The 20,060-nt window shown below is 37.5% G+C and overlaps 1 protein-coding gene across 2 annotated transcripts in view; it reads right to left on the bottom strand.

Annotated features, from left to right (window-relative positions):
* LOC106871114 (uncharacterized) overlaps positions 1 to 20,060 on the bottom strand; it is a 94,142-nt gene that overhangs the window by 55,553 nt on the left and 18,529 nt on the right. For both annotated transcript variants that reach the window (XM_014917424.3, XM_089358599.1), the window contains exon 2: positions 6,982 to 7,137. In XM_014917424.3, the coding sequence (XP_014772910.1) occupies positions 6,982 to 7,137 (156 nt within the window). The remainder of the gene's footprint in view (positions 1 to 6,981; positions 7,138 to 20,060) is intronic.

Raw genomic sequence — 20,060 nt, 5'->3', positions numbered from 1 at the left:
GTTAGGTGGCCAGACGTTGGGGGTGATGTCGTCGCAGAAATTGTCTGACGGCCATGACTGGGTTCTCTTGCTTGTGTGGATGGTGCGGAGTCCTGTTGCCAAACATAGGGTCTTCCAGTAGTCACCCTCTTGACCCAGGGCAGTGCTACTTCCTCGAGGCACTTGATGTAGGCTTTCATGTTGAGTCTGAGGTCATGTGGGAAGATGAATGGAGGCATAAAGTATCACCATCACTAGTGATCACTCTAAACACCATGATGTTGACTGGATGTTTGATTTTTATCACTCTTGGTACATGTCCTCAGATTGCACTGTTCTTAGATTGACATCCAAACACTGAAATGTTCATATTGGAGCTTGCAGCGCGAATACCAAGCAGTACAACATATTGTTTCCAAATTTCTGGCAGAGTGAATTGTGTCATGGTACTATTTTTCTCACAAACAGTGCCCAACCAACCCTACTATACTGTGTAGCTGACAAAATCAAAAACAAACGATGTGCATGCATGAAATTAAAATATGAAATAGTGACAATTTACCCATTGTATGTATGTATGTATGTATGTATGTATAAATAGATAGATAGATAGATAGGGGTTTACAAAGGATCAGTCCTCAGCCCCTTCCAGTTCATCATAGTCCTCCAGACAATAACAGAGGAATTTAAGATGGGTTGCCCTTGGGAGATCCTCTACGCTGATGATCTTGTTCTCAGAGCCGAATTACTTCCAGAACTAGAGAAGAAATTTCAGGTGTGGAAGCAAGGTCTAAAATCAAAGGGCCTTACAGTTAATGTAGCAAAAAACAAAATCTTAATAAGTAGGAAAGTGGATAAATCACAAATACTCTCAGGTAGACAGCCCTGCTTGATCTGTAGAAAAGGCATAGGTAGAAACTTGGTAAAATGTACCCAGTGTAAGTTATGGACACAAAAGAGGTGCAGCAATATCAGATGAAGGTTAACAGGGAAAATAGTTTTTGTGTGTGGAAGGTGCACAAGTACAATAAACAGAAAATAGACTCCATCAAATGCCAGTGGGGTAAGCTAGAGGTAGTTGATAGGTTCCATTATCTAGGTCACCAAGTCAGTAGTGGAGGTGGATGCTCTGAGAGTGTAGCTGCAAGAATAAGAAGAATAGGATGAACAAAGTTCAGAGAGCTACCTCTGTTGGTAACAAAGGGACTCTCCCTCAGAATGATACTTCTGTGTGAACAGCTATGGTACATGGTAGTAAAACATGGGTTGTGATCAATGAGGACATGTGTAGGCTTGAAAGAAATGAAGCTAGTATGCTTCGCTAGATGTGCAATGTCAGTGTGCATGTACAACAGAGTGTGTCTTGAGAGAAAAGTTGGGCATAAGAGGTATCAAATGTGGTGTGCTAGAGAGATGACTGTGTTGGTATGGTCATGTGATGTGTATGGATGAAGACAGTTGTGTAAAGAAGTGCCAATATCTAACTGTGGAGGGAACCTCTGTGGAAGAGGCAGACCCAGGAAGACATGAGATGAGATGGTGAAGCATAGTCTTTGAACATTGGGCCTCATGGAAGTGATGACAATTGACTGAGAACTCTGGTTTTATGCTGTGTGTGAGAAGACTCATCTGGTCAAGTGAAATCATAGTTGTGGCCATGCTGGTGTCATGTAAATGGCTCTTGTGAATCATCATGGTCATTACCGGTGCTATGTAAATGGCACCCATGCATCACAGTTGTGGTCACTGATGGTGCTATGTAAATTGGCACCTGTGAATTGTAGTCGTGGTCATTGCCAGTGCCATGTAAATGGCACCCAAGAATAATGGTCATTAGCAGTGCCAGGTAAACAGCACCTGTCAGTCGTAGCCATGGTTGCTGCTGATGCCATGTAGATGGCAGCCGTGAATCATAGTCATGGATGTTGCCAGTGTCATGTAAATGGCACTCATGTTGGTGGCAAGTAAAAGCGTACATTACACACCTAGAATGGTTGCATTAGGAAGGGCATCCAGCTGTATAAACCATGCTAAATCAGACTGGAACCTGGTGCAGCTCTCCAGCTCATCAGTTCCAGTTAAGCCATCTAACCCATGCCAGCATGGAGACCAGACGTATGGTGATGATATAAGTCAGTGTCAACAACATCCTTGTATAAGAATAATAAATCTATACTCTACAAAAGTACAGAGTAACCCACCAGATTAATATAAAATTGTTTTTTATGATAACTGAACATGAAAACAAACATTAATAGAGAGAGAGAGAGAGAGAGAGAGAGAGAGAGAAAGAGAGAGAGAGAGAAAGAGAGAGAGAGAGAGAGAAAGAGAGAGAGAGAGAGAGAGAGAGAAAGAGAGAGAGAGAGAAAGAGAGAGAGAGAGAAAGAGAGAGAGAGAAAGAGAGAGGAGAGAGAAAGAGGAGAGAGAGAAGAGAGAGAGAGAGAGAGAGAGAGAGAGAGAGAATATGAAATAATTCTTGTTTTTTGGAGCAGTGAATCTCAAATAAAGCTATCCATAATAGCATGTAAATATTTGGTTGAAAAACCCTTTTGGATAGAAAAAGTTGAAGGCTGCCCATCATGTCTACAGGAAATGTGAGTACATGTCCCATGGGCAGCCTTCAACCTTTTCTATCCAAAATAGTTTTTTAACCTGATACTTACCCACTATTATTTACAGTTTTATATACTTTGAGATCCACTGTTCCAAGAACAAAAAAAAGATATATAAAAAATGTTAAGGCGAAAATATTTTAAAATGATTGTTTTAGCTGAGATATTATTAGTACCATAGGAATGCAGTCTGTTATCCTCATCATTTTTATTCTGTAAAACACTATGGAGATCAAAACATTCAATATTTAGTGTTATACAAAACAGTAAAAATGAGGTTAATAGTCCAAACAGTTATTACATCATCAAAACCTATTTTTGTTTTACACCCTCCCTGAAACTTCCTTTATATTTTTTGTCTTTTCTTTTCACTTTAAGCTCAACAGGATTTAGAGTGAAAATGGTTGGGAGTAAGAACATAGGATCTCAAATATAAAATGAGTGGTATTGTAGAGGTGGAAGTTGAATTTAGTATCCTACCATAACATTATGAGTTGCTGAGAAAATAAGGTCTCTCAGCAGTTGTTTGGTCTGTTGGCAACAACAATCAAATTTTTTTTTTGTTTAAAAGAGACCTCAATGGATAATATAGTCCAAGGTGTCAGGATGAGTTGACTCTGATGAAGGGACCCAAAGTACCAGGATGAGATGACTCTGCTAAAAGGACCCAAAATGTCATGATGAATTTACTCTGCTAAAGGGACCCAAGGTGCAAGGTGGTGGTGTTAAACTGAATGATAGATGTAGTCCATCACTCATGAGTTTTCTAAGGGAATATTTTATTTTACAGGCAGATACTTTTCCTGCCATCAACATTTTTAGTCACCTCTAATGACATGCAGAAATGTGGTGTACTTGATAAATGTACTTATTAATATTTTCATAATAAAGGAAAGTAATGCTTATAGTGGAATTTTTTTCTTAAATGTCATTAAATAAATCATTCAAGTAACATGATTATATAATTTTCATTAGACATTTACTCACAGAGTTTGAACTTTGCTTCAGCACGCCTATCTTAAACACTTAAGTCTAATAACCATTAAATGTGCTGTGGATAGCTATGTGGTGTGTTGAATGGGTTAATTCATTTACAACATACTTGACAGAGAGAATAGTACAACACAAATCCCATTATACAGTGCCATCAGCAACTGTAGTGTTGTAAATACAATTTTAGGTAGTAATCTTTGATTGTTGCTAATAAATGTGAACTAGGAACTTAAATCCATTGCTAATGAGATGTTTATATCAAGAATAGTTATAAGTGTTAGATATTATAAAGTAATAGATAGTAATATTCTGCTGGTCATAAGATGTGTTTGAATGTCATGCTTAACTAGGGAAAGAAACTGAAGAAAAATTGGAAATGTTTAACATTGTCAAATAAATTCTTTAGTAATAAACTTGATCTGTTGCCTGGGTTAACACCATCACCTGGTCCTTAGGTGCTTTTAGTGAAGCCCAGTATGTCGCAAGCGTTTACACAAAACACTTGAAGATACCTTCTTCCCTCCCTTCCATCAGTTTGTAGGCCTGAGTAAAGAGTCTATGATTAGTCTAAACACTTCAAGGAAGTGCTCTAACATGGCCATTGTTGAAACAAATAGAGATTGAAAAAAAAAAAAGATAAAGTGCATTATGCTTTAGACAACCTTAACTAGGAAATGAAACTGAAGACATATATATATATACTAGCAGAAAGACTGCCCACTAGGCAGTTTTCTGTTAGCCACTTAATAATATTTTCACATTTGATTCCCAATTCAAATAAGTTTTATATTTTATGTCTAATTCTTTCTTTGTACTCACTGGCTTAGTAAATATTGCTTTCATTATTTTATCAGTCATAATCTCCCTTTTTTAAACAAACATCAAGGTAGCCCAACTACAGAGGAGGGAGCAGTTCATCAAGTATTACCTTCCCCTCAAAGCAACATAGAGATTTCAAATCAGCAGCCTATCTGTAAGCTTTGCCATGTGTGTATGTGTGAGAGAGAGAAGCAGGGAGAGAACATTGCAAACAATGAATGAAACATGAAATGAAAAAAATCATATAAATAAAAGGACACAACTACAGATGTATACACGCCCGACTTTGTTGCCTCATAACATTCAGAAAAATGGATACTTTTTAACGAAAATTTCTACAAATTCTGCTTAGATGTTGTGTCTTCAGAGTATATAGGGATTTATGGGAAAGAATTTTTACGAGGGAGTGTTTTGGAAAATTCACACGATCTGACAGTTTTTCCTCATAACTTTCAAGAAAATGGGTATTTTTTAATGAAAGCTTATACAAATTCCTTTCAAATGGCATAGATAACAGCTATAAACAAATTTGTGGGGAGAATTTTTTTCGAGGGGGTAGGGAGAAGAGTTTCGGATCAGGAAGACCAAATAAATTAGAACTACTCTATTTTGATGGGGATTTTCCCCATTTTTTTAAACCACATCCTTTGAAATGATGGGGGGCTGGGGGATATTTTCGTATGAAAAAAGTTTTGAAAATTTTCTTTTTACAATCCCCGCCTCCCTCATTATCCCAATCTGGACCTATTTTGGCCAATGTTTTGCACTTTAAAACCATGGGAGAAGCCTTTATAGTAAAAAAAAAAAAATTAATATTTTCAGAGGGAAAGTGAGTGATTTAAGGGAGATTTAGCTGTTTTTTCTAGCACATCTCAAGACAACCCTCCTTATTTCTTTATCACTCTCGCATGTATTGATGTTTTTCAATATATTTCTCCCCATGAAAATATTTATATGCTATAAAAAAGAACATTTGAAAAATTATGAATTTTTTGCAACTCCACTCCCTGCCTCTGATTGTTTATAAATTGAAATACTGGAGAGCCTGAGGAGGTCATGGCTGGCATTTATCCACACTGATTTAAAATAAGAGTTACATAAACAATAATTCATTTTAATAGCATATTTTTCGGTTAGAAAATGTTTTTTCTTTCACATACAGCTTCACTTGATTGAGGTGGGGGTAAAAGTTTAGATTACAATTTTTGTTGTTGCTTATATTCCCCTCAATGGACCATGCATGTCTTACTTTGGCATCATCATTCCATAAAATGTGTTTAATGGGAGAAAAATATTGAAAAAAATATCAATACATGTGAGAGTGAAAATGGAGGGTGGTTTGGGTTCTACTAGAAACAACAGCCAAACCTCCTTTGCATTGTTCACCTTTTCCTCTGAAAATATTTACAGTTAAAAATTTTTTTTTTTTTTTTTTTACCAAAAAGGCTCTTCCCATGGTTTTTAAGCTAAAACATTGGTCCAGATATTATTGTAAGGTGGTGCTATTAAGTTAGACATGGCCTCGGCCTATACTGGCTGAAACCTATCAAAGTTATAGCATTCCAAACAGCTATAACAACAAAATCACTTCTTAATTTTTTTTTACAAAAGTTATACTGGGATATTAAAAAATTTTCATTCAATAAATAATGTTTTTACATTATGTATATAGAATAAACTGTGGGTTTTCCAAATAGTGAATTAAAACTTGAAAGGAAAACATTGAAATAGAGAGTGAGAGACTTTGCAACTGAAAATGGAATACTCTGCAGTGAATGCAACAAATATTTAAATTTGTGAAAAATTGGTGTTCAAAAATTCCCCAAAGTTCAGAAATCAAAATTATAGGAAATTTATCAGAACATGAATTTATAAAAAGATTTCCAGTCAAGCCCTTAAATAATTGCTTTCTTTTAGTATTTTTAGTAACTGTTACATAGTTAATAAGTAGCTTTCTCCATTATAATATATCTTGAGTGCACAAGATTTGAAGTTTTGAAGTCCCTTCACAATCTCTCCTGCCAGAAGTTGACTGGCAGAGAAATGTTAAACTGAAATACTTGGGCATTTACAGAAGGACTGCTGAAACCTATCCCAGTCTCTCCTGAGTCTCAAAAGTCTAATTTTTCTGGTAACATTTGTTTATATCTACTGTAAACAACATATCTTCTAACTCAGTGATTTCATTATTTTCAAGATGAGAGGACCAGTGGAAAATAAAAAAAATATACCATATCTGCTAAAACAGACACAGTAGCCTAGGGTAGTTTTTCTACATGGCCGGCTCCTGTCAACCATCTAACCCATGCATGGATGGAATATGGATGTTAAATGATGATAATGATGATGTGAAAAACAGTTAAGGGTTGGTGACCACAAGAGCAACTAGTTGTAGAATATTACCTCAATAAATCATGTCCAATATATATACCAGTATGGAAAAAGTGAAAGTAAAAATGAAGACAGCAATAATGATGAAAATGATGATGATAGCCATAACTATAATATCTTTGATTACAGATCTGCTTAATCAGTGATTGGTCTGGGGCTATACAACAACAACTGAAATACTACTTACCGTTTCTTTGGCAATACATTAGCCAGCTTGAGGTTTGATTCTACTAAGTCTGGTTCATCTTTCTTGGGTTTCACCAAATTATAGAGAATGTTCTGATTCCTCTGAAGTTCAGCCACTTTAGCCACTACAAAGCCTATAGAGCTGCCACTGTGGTAACTGGCAAGGAAACAAAAAATCAAAATGTTACAGGTATTAGTGGGCTTGTTTAAACATTTTTAAATTGTTGCAACCATAATTAATGTAATGATTAATAAAAAAAAAAAAATATATATATCTCCATAAAAGCCCATATATAATATCCAATCATATATAGCACACACATCTTGATTTTGGGACCAAAATTGTCTTAAAATCCTATAATAACTTGCACTTTTCACTGCTGTTATAAGAGTAGTTAATCTACTATAATCCAATATATTAGTTTTTAATATTTCATTTTATATTTAAGGTAGTAAGATGGCAGAATTGTGAGCAAAATGCTTAGTGGTATGTCATTCATCTTTATGTCAAAAGTTCAAATTCCGCCACAGCCAACTTTACTTTTCATCCTTTTGGGGTTGAGAAAATGACTACCAGTTGTGCACTGGAGTCAATGTAATGGACTTATCCCCTCCCCCGAAATTGCTGGCCTTGTGCCATAAGTTGAAACCAGTATTTCATTTTATGTAAAATATATTAATATATTTATGATATAATAATAATTATCTTTTCTATCAAAGGCATAAGGCCTGAAATTTGTTGGGAGGGGACTAGTCGATCACATCGACTCCAGTGTTACACTGGTACTTAATTTATCAAACCTGAAACGGTGAAAGGTAAAGTCAACCTTGGCAGAATTTGAACTCAGAGTGGTAGACAAAATACCGCTAGGCATTTCGCCTGGCATGCTAACGTTTCTGTCAGCTCACCGCCTTGATAATAATAATAATAATAATAATAATAATCTATACACACGCACACATATATATATTTCTTTTACTTGTTTCAGTCATTTGACTGTGGCCATGCCACCACCTTAAAGAGTTTTTTTTAGTTGAAGAAATTGACCCCAGGACTTATTGTAAGCCTAGTACATATTCTATCAGTCTCTTTTGCCAATCCACTAAGCTATGGGAACATGAATACATCAACATCAGTTGTCAAGTGATGGTGGTGGGGGACAAACACAGACACATGCACAAATATCATCAACATCATCATTTAACGTCCACTCTCCATGCTGGCATGGTTTAGACGGTTTGACTGGAGCTGATGAGTCGGAGAGCTACACCAGGTTCCAGTTTGATCTGGCATGGTTTCTAGTCTGATGCCCTTCCTAATGCCAATCACTCTAGGACTGTAGTGGGTGCTTTCACATGCCAGCAGCATGGGTGCCATTTACATGACACTGGCAATGACCACAACTATGATTCACAGGTGAGTGTCATTTACATGGCACCAACAGTGACCCTTATGATTCATAGGTCCCATTTTGGCTGGGACTTTGCACCAACCACAAATTAGGTTTGCGGCACTCAGCAAGTTGTCCTATAGGAACTTCCACTCATTCTGTATGCTACAAGTCTGTAACTCCTCCTCATCATATGCTTCATTTTAGATGTCTCTAAATCTCTGACTAATCAAAGGATCCTTAAGCTTCCGTACTCTTCTTTTCCAAACTAGATTGCTTCTTGGAATTTTATGAGCCAGTAGCTTGAAGTATCCAATGAGTAACCTATTCTGTGGGGTACATTCTTTTCCAAGAAAGGCCTTTGCATTTATGAGCAACCATGAGAGCTGCTTTCTAATGAGAATGTAGTCAATTTGGCTTGCATGGCCACTGGATTTATAGGTTATTAAGTGATTGGCTGGCTTCCTGAAGTTAGTGTTGCAGATCATATAAATATGACAGGCTTCTTTTGGTTTCTTTCTACCAAATCCACTCACAAGGCTTTGGTTGGCCTGAAGCTATAATAGAAGACACTTGCCCAAGGTACCATGTAATGTGACTGAACCTGGAACCATGTGGTTGGGAAGCAAGCTTCTTATCACACAGCCATGCCTAATATATAATATAATATTATAACATTATAGTATATTGATTGATGGCACAAAACCATCAATTTTGAGGGGATGGGGTTAGTCAGTTATGGTGACCCCAGAACTTGGTTAAAACTATTTTTTTAACCTCTGCATTGATGAAAGGTAAAGATGACTTTGGCAGAATTTGAATTATGATAGTAATTTTTTTCTGAAGCTCTAACAGTTCTGCCAACCAGCTTTTATCAATAAGAAGGATGATGATGACAATAATAATGAGGATAATACTTTCTATTATAGGCACAAGGCCTGGTAATTATTTCATGACCCTGAAAGGACAAAAGGTAAAGTTTGCCTCAACAGAATTTAAACACCGAATGTAAAGCTGAATGAAACGCTGTTAGGCATTGTGTCTGGTGGACTAACAATTCTGGCAGCTCACTGCCTTAATAATGATGATGACGACGACGACGACGACAACGACAACAACAGCAGCAGCAGCCTCTCCTGTCAAAGATGATGTATGAGTGTTCAGTGTTTGCTGAATGACCTGCACAAATACTTTCTTTATAGTGATCAAATGTATGTGCCATACATTAGCTAGCTCCCTCTATCAAATTGACATTGCCTGTACTGGTGCACAAGTGTGCCAAATGACAGGTGTCAAAATGATTGCAGAGCAGTGTGAAATGAACGGCTTTGTTCAAGAACATAATGTGCCACTCTGTGCGGGAATTGAACCCATGATCTAGGGACCATGAGTGCAACACCCAAACCACTAGGCCACGTGCCTAGTAATAATAATAATGACAATAATGATGATTTGATTTGTTTGCCACAAGGGCAAAGGAAGAGGGGGACAATACAAAAGCAGACATAAAGCATGGAGGTTTACATATAATGAAATGATAAAAAAAAAAGAAAGTTTACACGGTATACACTGAAAAAGAAAGGATGTATGCATAGCATATAAAGGTTAAATAAAAAAGAGAGAATGATAGAGATGAGGCCCTCCTGATACAGGAAGGCTTCTAGTGATAATCAAGTAACCCCACTCTCTGAGATTTCCTGAAATCCCCAAGAGCAAGTACCCTCTCCAATTCCTTCTCTCTGACTCACAGATCTATACTTAGAGAGGTACCATCCACTCTTGCCATTCTTGCAACTTTCACCCACCTTTCAATAAACTCACTCAAGGACAGCACTTTGTTCTCCACTCTCAATTTTCAAGCGAAACTTAAAGAAGTCCATGAGAGCTCTACCAAAGAGCTCTGTCTTCATACCTTTCAGCCTTGTCCACCAAACAACCTCTTTTGCCACAGCCACCAGGCAAAGGAAAGCTGCTTTGCCTGCCTGATTGAAGGAGGGTGGCAGGGCGATCATCATTGTAGACTTGGCTGACAGACGGATCTGTCAAACATGTGACAGCAGCTGTTCTACATAACCCCACAAGCCAGTAATGCCCAGACACTGAACGAGGGCGTGCAGAATGGCTTTGTCACTCTGCGCACACATTGGACAAGCCCATCTGACAGCACATATATGCCTGTAGTGTTTTTCTTGAACTGGTAGTGCACCCTCACCACCATTAGAACTGCCAGGCCAAGGACATCTGGAAATTACCTACGATAGTTCGTGACTGGAAAGTCCTCTGGAACAGACTAACCAGTTCATTCTCGTTGGCACTCAGAGTCTCCCTGAGAACATCATTGCACTTCTCCACCACTAATCCTCCATAAATTTCTAAAGCTGAACATCCATCGATCCCACAGCCCAACTGGTAGAGGGCTGTGAGTGCCTGATGACATTCTAGATGCCAATAATGGTTTCAAATTTTGCCACAAGGGCAGACATTTTGGAGGAGAGGATGAGTCAATTACATAGCCCCCAATGTTCAACTGGTACTCGATTTATTGACCCTCGAAGGGATGAAAGCAAAGTCGGCCTCAGCAGAATTTGAACTCAGAATGTAGCAATGGGCGAAATACCACTAAGTATTTTGTCCAGCATGCTAATGATTCTGCCACCTTAATAATAATAATAACATTCTGCTTAATATCACATACAGCAAATATTCTGCTCAATACCACAAATTTGCTTGTCATTTGTTTGACCTTAATCAGTTGAGCATGTCTCTCAGTGGCAAACAATCAATATATGCATCTCTGATCATAAGCAAAAGTAGTGGGGGAGCAGCATATCCATGTGGTGAGAGGAATTCTTTGGGGTTTGAATAATTCATCTTTGGAAATGTGTGTTTTGTTCAACATCCTTAAATAAGCCTTATTCAGGGACCTTTTGGGTGGGATAGGCTACTCAACCTGAAGAAAATTCTAACTGAGCCCCACCTATAGGGTCATGTGGTATTTATCTTGATTTGAGATCAGCATGTCATGCACATATGGTTATGATGCATGTATCTGGTGTACCCTTATCAAATGGATAGTCATGATGAGTATACTGGGCTTTGTATATTTATATCCCAGTGACACTTTGATGGCAGGTGCTGCTCTCTCACTCAATAATAATATTTTTTACGGGTTACAAGGGCCACACACAAAACAAGGGTTTATTATAAAAGATGCAAACAATCAACACTAACAATTAACAACTACATTATAAACCATGAAAATCCTAAATAATGCCACCCCTGGATGACTAAAGAACCCCACAGATTCTGAGTTACCCTGCTTATCAGGTGCACCATGGTAAGTGCTCCTCTCTCCTCTGTAAATTCTGGGCTACAGGCACATGCTTAGTTTAGGCCCATTTACTTGATCCATTCTTGCTACACTCACCCACCTTTCAACAAATTTACTGGGAGACAGCACCTTCCTCTCCACCCTCACTTTCCTTTCCAAGTAGAAACTGAAAAATTTGATAAGGACTTGGAAGAAGAGGAAACTGTATGTCTTCAGTTCTTTCAGATGTGTCCATCACACAAACTCTTTCACTGTAGTCACCAGGCAGAGAAAAGTTGCCTGCCCTCCCTGGCCAAAGTAAGGCAGCAAGTTGAGCTTCATAATAGAATCAGTTGATAGCTGGATACATCCTACATGCAGCAGCAGGTGTTTGGCATAACTCCACAAGTCAGCAATATCGAAGCACTGCATGAGTGCATGCAGAATGGTTTTGTAGCTCTGCATGCATCTCAGGCAGGTGTGTTAGATGGCACTTCCATGCCAGAAGAGCTTATCTCGAACCAGCAATGCCCCCTCAATAGTACTGCTAAGCCAGGGATTTCTAGAAGTTTTCCCTGGGTCCTGACCCAAATGTCTTCTGGAAGGGACCAGCCAGTTGATTTCCATTGACGTCTAAGGCTTCCCTGACAATGTCATCACTCTTATCTACAACTAATCTTCTGTAGAACATCACAATGGAACATCCACTGAATGCATTGCTTAACAGGCAGAGGGCTGTGAGCATTTGCCTCACCTTTATCTATGCTTTTTCCAGCAATAATCATAATATTAATTTCAAATTATAATCATAATCTAAAAAAATTAATAAACTTATATTACATTATTGGGATTTTCTTAATAAAAGGTGGGGAAAATCTTTGCAGCTTAAGACCAGTTTTAGCATGTTTGACTGAAGAAATAATTTATGACAGGAAATGTAGTTTTAATATGTTTGTTCAGGGAGTAATTTTATATCAGGAAATGTAGTTCCTTTATGAAATACGAAATGCTTATATTTTAATATTCCACAAATCATGCCACATTGTCATAAAAAAAGAGACATTAGATAAATTAGTTCTAGATCCATGAAGGTGTTGTATGGCAGAACTGTTATGTGTCTGACAAAATACTCTGTGGCATTTGTTCAAATCTTACTTAAGTGAACCTTGCCTTTCATCCTTTTGGAGTTGATGAAATATATTACCATTCCAGGATAGTAGATTGGCAGAAATGCAAGAGCATATGACAAAATGTCTTGCAATAGTTGTTCAGGCCCTTTACATTTGGAGTTTAAATCTCACCAAGCCTAATTCTCTTTTCCATTCTTTTGGGGTTAATAGAATAAGTACCAGTTTAAGGCTGAGGACTGAAAGAATTGTTAGAGTACAGGACTAAATGCCTTGTGGTATTTGTCCTGGCCCTGTTATGTTGTGAGTTTGCCTGCAAGGACAGTGACATGAAGCTGGATTGGATGATATCACTGGTGAGGAGAGAGTAAACTTGTTGCATGGTAACTACTGGTCTTATATAAAAATATAAAATCCTTTCCAGAAGCAAAAGCATAATTAAACCAGACTGACAGAGGCCCTAGAGATACATCATGCCTGAAAAAAAGTTGAGTTGGTCATGGTTAGAAAGCCTATGCCCAAAGTTTTATTCAATTAGGAGTGACATACAATGAAACAACATTCATTATCATTATTGATTTTACATCCACTTTTCCATGTTGGCATGGATTGGATAAAAGTTTGTTAAAACATGTCTCTCTATGGCCAGATGCCCTTCCTGTTGCCAATCATCACCTGTTTCCAAGTAAGGGAATATTTCCTCATGACCTAACATGTTTTCATGGAAGACTAGGAATGAAAGAGACTGCTTGCATGGTGCTGACATTCATTTACAAACATCATGTGATGCCAAGGCAAGAAGACATACACACATATATGACGGGATCCTTTCAGTTTCTGTCTACCAAATTTGTTGAGGCAAATTTTCTATGGCAAAGTTATCTTCCTCTAATTAACCTTCACCTGTTTCCAAAGAGGTAATATTTACCAAGGCCAGTCTATGGAAGACTGGAAACAAACAACATTGCTTGTCGCAATGATAGCAACACTCATTTACAACCATCATGTTGTGCTAAGACATGAACACACATATACATCCATATATGATGGGTTTCATTCAGTTTCCAGCTGCCAATTTCACTCATAAGACCCAGGGCTATAGTAGAAGACATTTGTCCAAGATGCTGTGTTATGGTGCTAAGTCTGGAGCCACATGTTTGGGAAGCAAGCTTCTCAATCACACAGCCATGCGTATGCCTGCACCTCGTTACTTTTTTTTCCAGATATAACATATCCTCTCTTTCTTCTTTTTCTACTGCTTCTACAGCAGCCTCCGCTCTTTGGAGTTGGTTGGCTAGCTGGCCTTGCACCACCTTCACAAACATACTCTCACCTCACTCATCTCGCCTTTTTTATTCACCCATACTGTGTTTATGCACACCTTGCACTAACTGCTACACCTAGTTCTTTCTCAAACTCTCCTTCTGAAATTTCCTCTCTGCATGTTTTACCTGCAGCTGTTAACCTGCAATTACTGAAAATGAACTTTAACTATGTTGATTTCATTGGTCTTGGATGGCCTGCAAAAGCTATGGGCACATTCATCTTTTTCAAAACCCTAACCCTACCCCACCAAAAGCCAAAGAAAACAAAAAACAACAAAAAAACATTCCAAAACAAACGTGCCTCATTATTTTTTTTTTTAAAGATAAAGTGAACTGTGAGTTATGGAATATTCTGTTGCTATTTCTAGCAGTCCAGGCAACTACATAGAAACTGTTGTTGTTGTTATTGTGGTGGTGGTGTTTGGTGTGTGACAATAACATCATTTACTGTCCATTGCAATTAGCTAATGCTTTGGTTGTTTACTCATTATGTTGACTGTAGGAAGGACAAACTGAATATCAGACTGTGTTTACATGTATATTGACTGTATGAGGGAGTAGAGGGCAAAGTGTGCAGGGGGACTGAAACTAGACTGGCAGGTAAGCAATTAGTAGTAATTACTTAGCGGGCGAGGAGGAGTATAATATAGTAATTAGTAATGAAGACTAGGTGACAGTGACCAGCACACTGTGTCAGATAACAATGGTCAGTAGGCAATTAAAACAAGTGGACTCACAATGATAAAGACTGGATGGATAGTGGGTTGGTAGATTGTTGTTGGTGGTGGTGGTGTTAGTGGTATTTAACCCCAGGTCAGGTGATCAAGCAAGCCAATCTTTTCTCCTTTACTAGTCACTGGACTGTGGCCATGCAAGGATCTCATATAAATGCATGCACATACACAAATATATACATACACACAAGTTAAATGATGATGATGATGATGACGATGACACAAACCACTATCACCTAGTGTTTAAGGTTTTGGGCTTGCAATCATAAGGTTGGCAATTCAATTCCAAGCCCTTGTGTCCGTGAGCAAAGAACATCATATCACAGTACTTCAGACTACTCAGCTACATGTGACCACCAGCCAACTGCTGGTGCAGCCCTTTTTCCCTACAGCTGTCGTATCTTTGATGTTCCACTGGGTCAAGAATAGGAGGGTCAAGTCTGTACCTATGTCTGCTTGTGATTACATAAGCATCTAAAGCATTTAGCGAAAGTATGGTATATGCCACTAGTTTATATACATTTGCAAGTAACAGCTAAGCTATACTATCAGACACACTTATGCATCTACACACATGCATATATGCATACACAGTCATAAGAGAGAGTCATATGATTACTTGAACCACTAAAAATAGCAGCGAAATGTATCTTCCTTAAATCCTTCCAGAAGTACATGTTGGATACTGTGGACCCAGGTTCATTGCAGAAAGTAAAAAGACAAGATGGACATGCCTGGAATACTCTTGATTGTAAATTTCTTCAGTCAGAGTTGACCTAGAGATAAGCAACAAGGATACAAGAGAACTTCAGTTGCTAGAAATGGCTAGAAATGACAGGCAAATACCCTAAAATCACACCCTACAGTCTTAAAATAGTATTAGCATACTAGACAATCTAGTCCCAGATGCCTTTGATCATGAATTTGCTTGATCTAGAGCTAAACAACAATGTGCACATGCACACACACACACACATCTATATATTTGTAGACACACACGTGGTGTTTATCACACATACACACATATCCATACAGGCATGAACATACATATGCACATACAAGATACAGCACACACACATTTACTGATAGAAAATATTGTTTCACCTTTAACAAATACAGTGATCATTTATACATGTCGTACTATTCATAAACCACACACACAGATATTGTTCCCAATGTAAATTTACACAAATTACACTTTATTGCTCCACCAAAGAAGTAGCAAATATTTGGCATAATATAGTTTGCTTAGCATTCATGTACACAAGGGTGGGGGTGTATTTGTGTGTGCAGAACACACTGAAATATATACAGGGGTTGGAAAAAATAATGGAAATACCTAGCATCATAGCATCATACATTTGAAATATCTATAAAACCGTCAAAAGCTTGTTTATTTTTATATTTTTTGATTTATTATTAGTGTTGCTTAATATGTTTTTCTAAAATTGCTGTTTCTTTTCAGATATCATCAGAAAAAGGTAATTAAAATTCATTAAAATGACAGATCTATCAGACTTTCAAAAAGGTCAAATTGTTGGTGCTTGTATGGCAGGTGCTAACATAATGAAAACAGCTGAAATGTTTGGTGTATCAAGAAGTACTGTCTCAAAAGTAATGACAGCCTTTGATAAAAGGGAAAAACTTTCCCGTTGAAACAAAACTCTGGAAGAAAACCCAAATTTTCAGATAGTGACCACTGGACTCTTATGCGAATTGTTAGAAAGGATCACAAAAGTACAGCTCCCAAAATTACTGCAGAGCTTAATGATCACCTCGAGAACCCAGTTTCCACAAAAACTGTTTGCTGGGAGTTGCACAAAGCCGGATTTCATGAGAGGGCTGCAATCAGGAAATTGCTACTTTCAAAAATAAACGTTGCAAAGCATTTAGAGTGGAGTAAAAACCTACAGAATTGGTCCCTAGAGCAGTGGAAGAATGTTATTTTCTCGGACGAGTCATCCTTTACCTTATTTCCGACCACCGGCCGAGTATATGTGTGGAGACAGCCAAAAGAAGCATTTGACCCAGACTGCCTTCTTCCAACTGTTAAACATGGAGGATGATCTGGGTGAGTAGAGGGGGGTATATCTTGGAAATTCACCGGCTCAGTAGTTTCCCTTCAAATAATAGTCAAGACTATTTAAGCCTTTTATCTGATCAAAATCATCCTATGGTTGTGGAACTGTTTCCGGAAGGAAATGCAATCTTTCAGGATGATAGTGCACCAATTCACGCAGCTAAAGTTGTTACTGAATAACATGAGGAATATTCTAGTGAAGTTGAACATCTTATCTGGTCACCACAGTTACCAGATCTCAATATTATTGAACATTTATGGTGCATTTTAGAAAAACAAGTAAGGAGTCAATATCCTCCACCATCATCACTACAAGAACTGGAGACTGTCTTAGCTGAAGAACAGACAAAAATTCCTTTGGAAACAATTCAAACTTTGTACAAGTCTATACTTCATAGAATTCAAGCTGTAATTACTGCCAAAGGCGGTCCTACCCCATATTAAAATAGATTTGTTTGAATTTTTAAGGTGTTTCCATTATTTTGTCTAACCCTTGTATATCTATATACAAATGCACACATTCAGATACATATACAGCTAAAAGCTGCATCACTCACATTCTTCTACAGACACAGTGAACTAAACACACTCATACCTTCTAATACCCACAGGCACATTATACATTCATATACAAACTAATACATACACACAAACAACAGAACAAACTGAATGTGCAATAATATTTACTAATCTCACCAGGATATATTCTTGGAATACAAAGAGAAGAGTATTTCAAAATATAAAACAGAAGCAATAATAAAACCTAAGCCAGCCTGCTAGCACAAAGTGGTGTGGCTCATTAGTCTCCATCCTTCAAGTTCAGAAACCTGATTTCATATTGAGATGTTAACGAAGAAGCAAGATTTTTCTTCATCAACAACTGAGAAACAAAGTTGCAGCACCACAGTACATTACAGATGTATAAAAATGGTGTGTGCATTGGTTATGGTAAATGAGTTGATTCATTAGTGATAGATGAGGGGCTTACTAACTTTAGTTTAGTCAACAATGAACAAACTCTTGTATATTCATCACCCTCTGCTGTGCTGAAGCCACCAAAAACTGTTGTTATATTACATTTCCAAGTGCTGAAGCTTATAATTGGTGAGCTGCTACTCTGCAGTAGATGCAACTTGTTTTCAATCGATTGACTGGCGCAAACATGAAATGAAGTGCCTTGCCCAAGGACACACCACTCTATCCAAACCAAGAATTGAACTCATGACCTTATGATATAAAGTGTAATAGCATAATTGCTAGGCCACATGCCTTCACCTTTGTATATCATATGGTATATAAAGATGATGTTAACTATGGCAATAGATAAGTGATTGCTAGCTTTATTTAACAGTGAGAAAACTATGTATATTACAGATATATAAAGTTGTGTGTATTATGCTAATAGAGGTGATTTATTGGTCATAGATGCGTGGTTACTAGCTATAGTTTATTTAACTGTGAAAAACTCATCATCAAGTACAGTCAGATCAATTCTCATTGAGTTGACCTCCAGTAGGCAAGTAGTTTGCTGAATGGTTAGGTGTGATTCACAATATCTATGCCCCTGTATATGCCATGCCTTTGTTTTGTTGCACAACATTTCCACAGTCTGACATGCAATGATTAATTGCATGTGTTGCAGTTTGAAAATATACTGTAATCTATGGATTATGCATGGAGTACCCAGAAACTGTGAAAGCTGAAATTTAATTACTGGAACAACAAACTGTATCCTTCACATATTCAGGTGGTCGATGGGTATGGTCCATATGCAGCATGTGATAATACATAGTCTGCAGTTTGGTGTTATTTATAGTTTGTTATGATCTGTTATGGAGAGATTCAGGACAGGCAAAACTGGTAGCATCAGTGACAAATTTAATTTTATGTAAACAGGAGTTGTTCCTTTGTGCTGATCAAATGTGGAACCTGTGATTGTTCTAAGTACGTTTGTGTATATCATTTTATTACCTCCACCTTCGCTAAGGTGGAGGTCTTGTTTTCAGTTGTGTTTGGTTGTTTGTTTGTTTATCCATGGACAAGATATCTCAAGAACTGCTGGATGGATTCAGATGAAACTTTCAGGGACGTTTGGCCTCATGACTAGCATGAACTGATTAGATTTTGGGATCGATCCGGTACCGGACAAGGATTCTGGATTATTTACCCGTTTTCTTTTACTTAATTTTTGAGAGTGGTTGGGTTAATTTTTAGTATTCTTGTTTGTGAGAGAAGTCAAGTTTATTTCAGATATCCTCATTTTAAAAATCATCTCTGGGTAATTGTTGAGAGGACGTTGGTGTTGCCTTGGTGGATGTTTTCACTCTCTGAGTGCTCTTGTTTTCTTTACATTATTGTCAATGTAATGTGAGTACTGTGGCAGTGTTGTATTTCCTAGTATTTTATCTTTCATACATGTTTATATAGTTGCTTAGCTCTAGATCAACTCTAATTAAGCAGACTTATGGCTGAAGTCATCCCATATATTTGTATATTTAGGATTACATTGTGCAGTGTCAGCATAGATATTGAAGTCATGTACTTTCTTAGGATAAAAAGATGTGATGTGAAAGAGAGTTGGTTGCTATTTCTAGATAGTCAAGTTATCGTGCTGAGCTTCCCTTGTTGATTCAATGTTTATGTTGTTGAGTGTGATGATTGGTTATAATTAATGTTCTCATGTATTGTTGATAAGAAGGGAGAGGTTGGGTTTGGAAGGTGTTATATTAAGTCTGTTATTTTGCAACTAGGTTGTTAGGTTTAATATAGGGTTAGGAAAGTTGTGCAGCTATGCTTTTGGGAGGTGGAAAGATGTGATTGAGATGTCAACTACATATGAAGCAGTGCATATATTTTGAGGTGTGAAAGGTCATGTTGGGGCAGGTTAAATTAAGAGCAAATGAAAGGACAGAACCACTACATGGTTATTTCATTTGGGAAATTGCAAACAGATGCTGATACATGCTGTATAAACTTGTCAGATTGAGAAGTAGTTTACTTGTCAACATTTCATATTGTTTTGCAAGGAAGTGATAATTACTTTGCAGAAGATGGAGAGAAAAGCTTTACTGACGTGAATGATAATTACAATAAGAATATGGGCTTTTATTATT

The sequence above is a fragment of the Octopus bimaculoides genome, chromosome 10 (assembly GCF_046866305.1).
Source record: "Octopus bimaculoides isolate indiv1 chromosome 10, ASM4686630v1, whole genome shotgun sequence".
Classification (NCBI taxonomy): domain Eukaryota; kingdom Metazoa; phylum Mollusca; class Cephalopoda; order Octopoda; family Octopodidae; genus Octopus; species Octopus bimaculoides.
The sequence above is the reverse complement of the archived record's forward strand: the minus strand, read 5'-3'. Positions and strand labels throughout refer to the sequence as shown.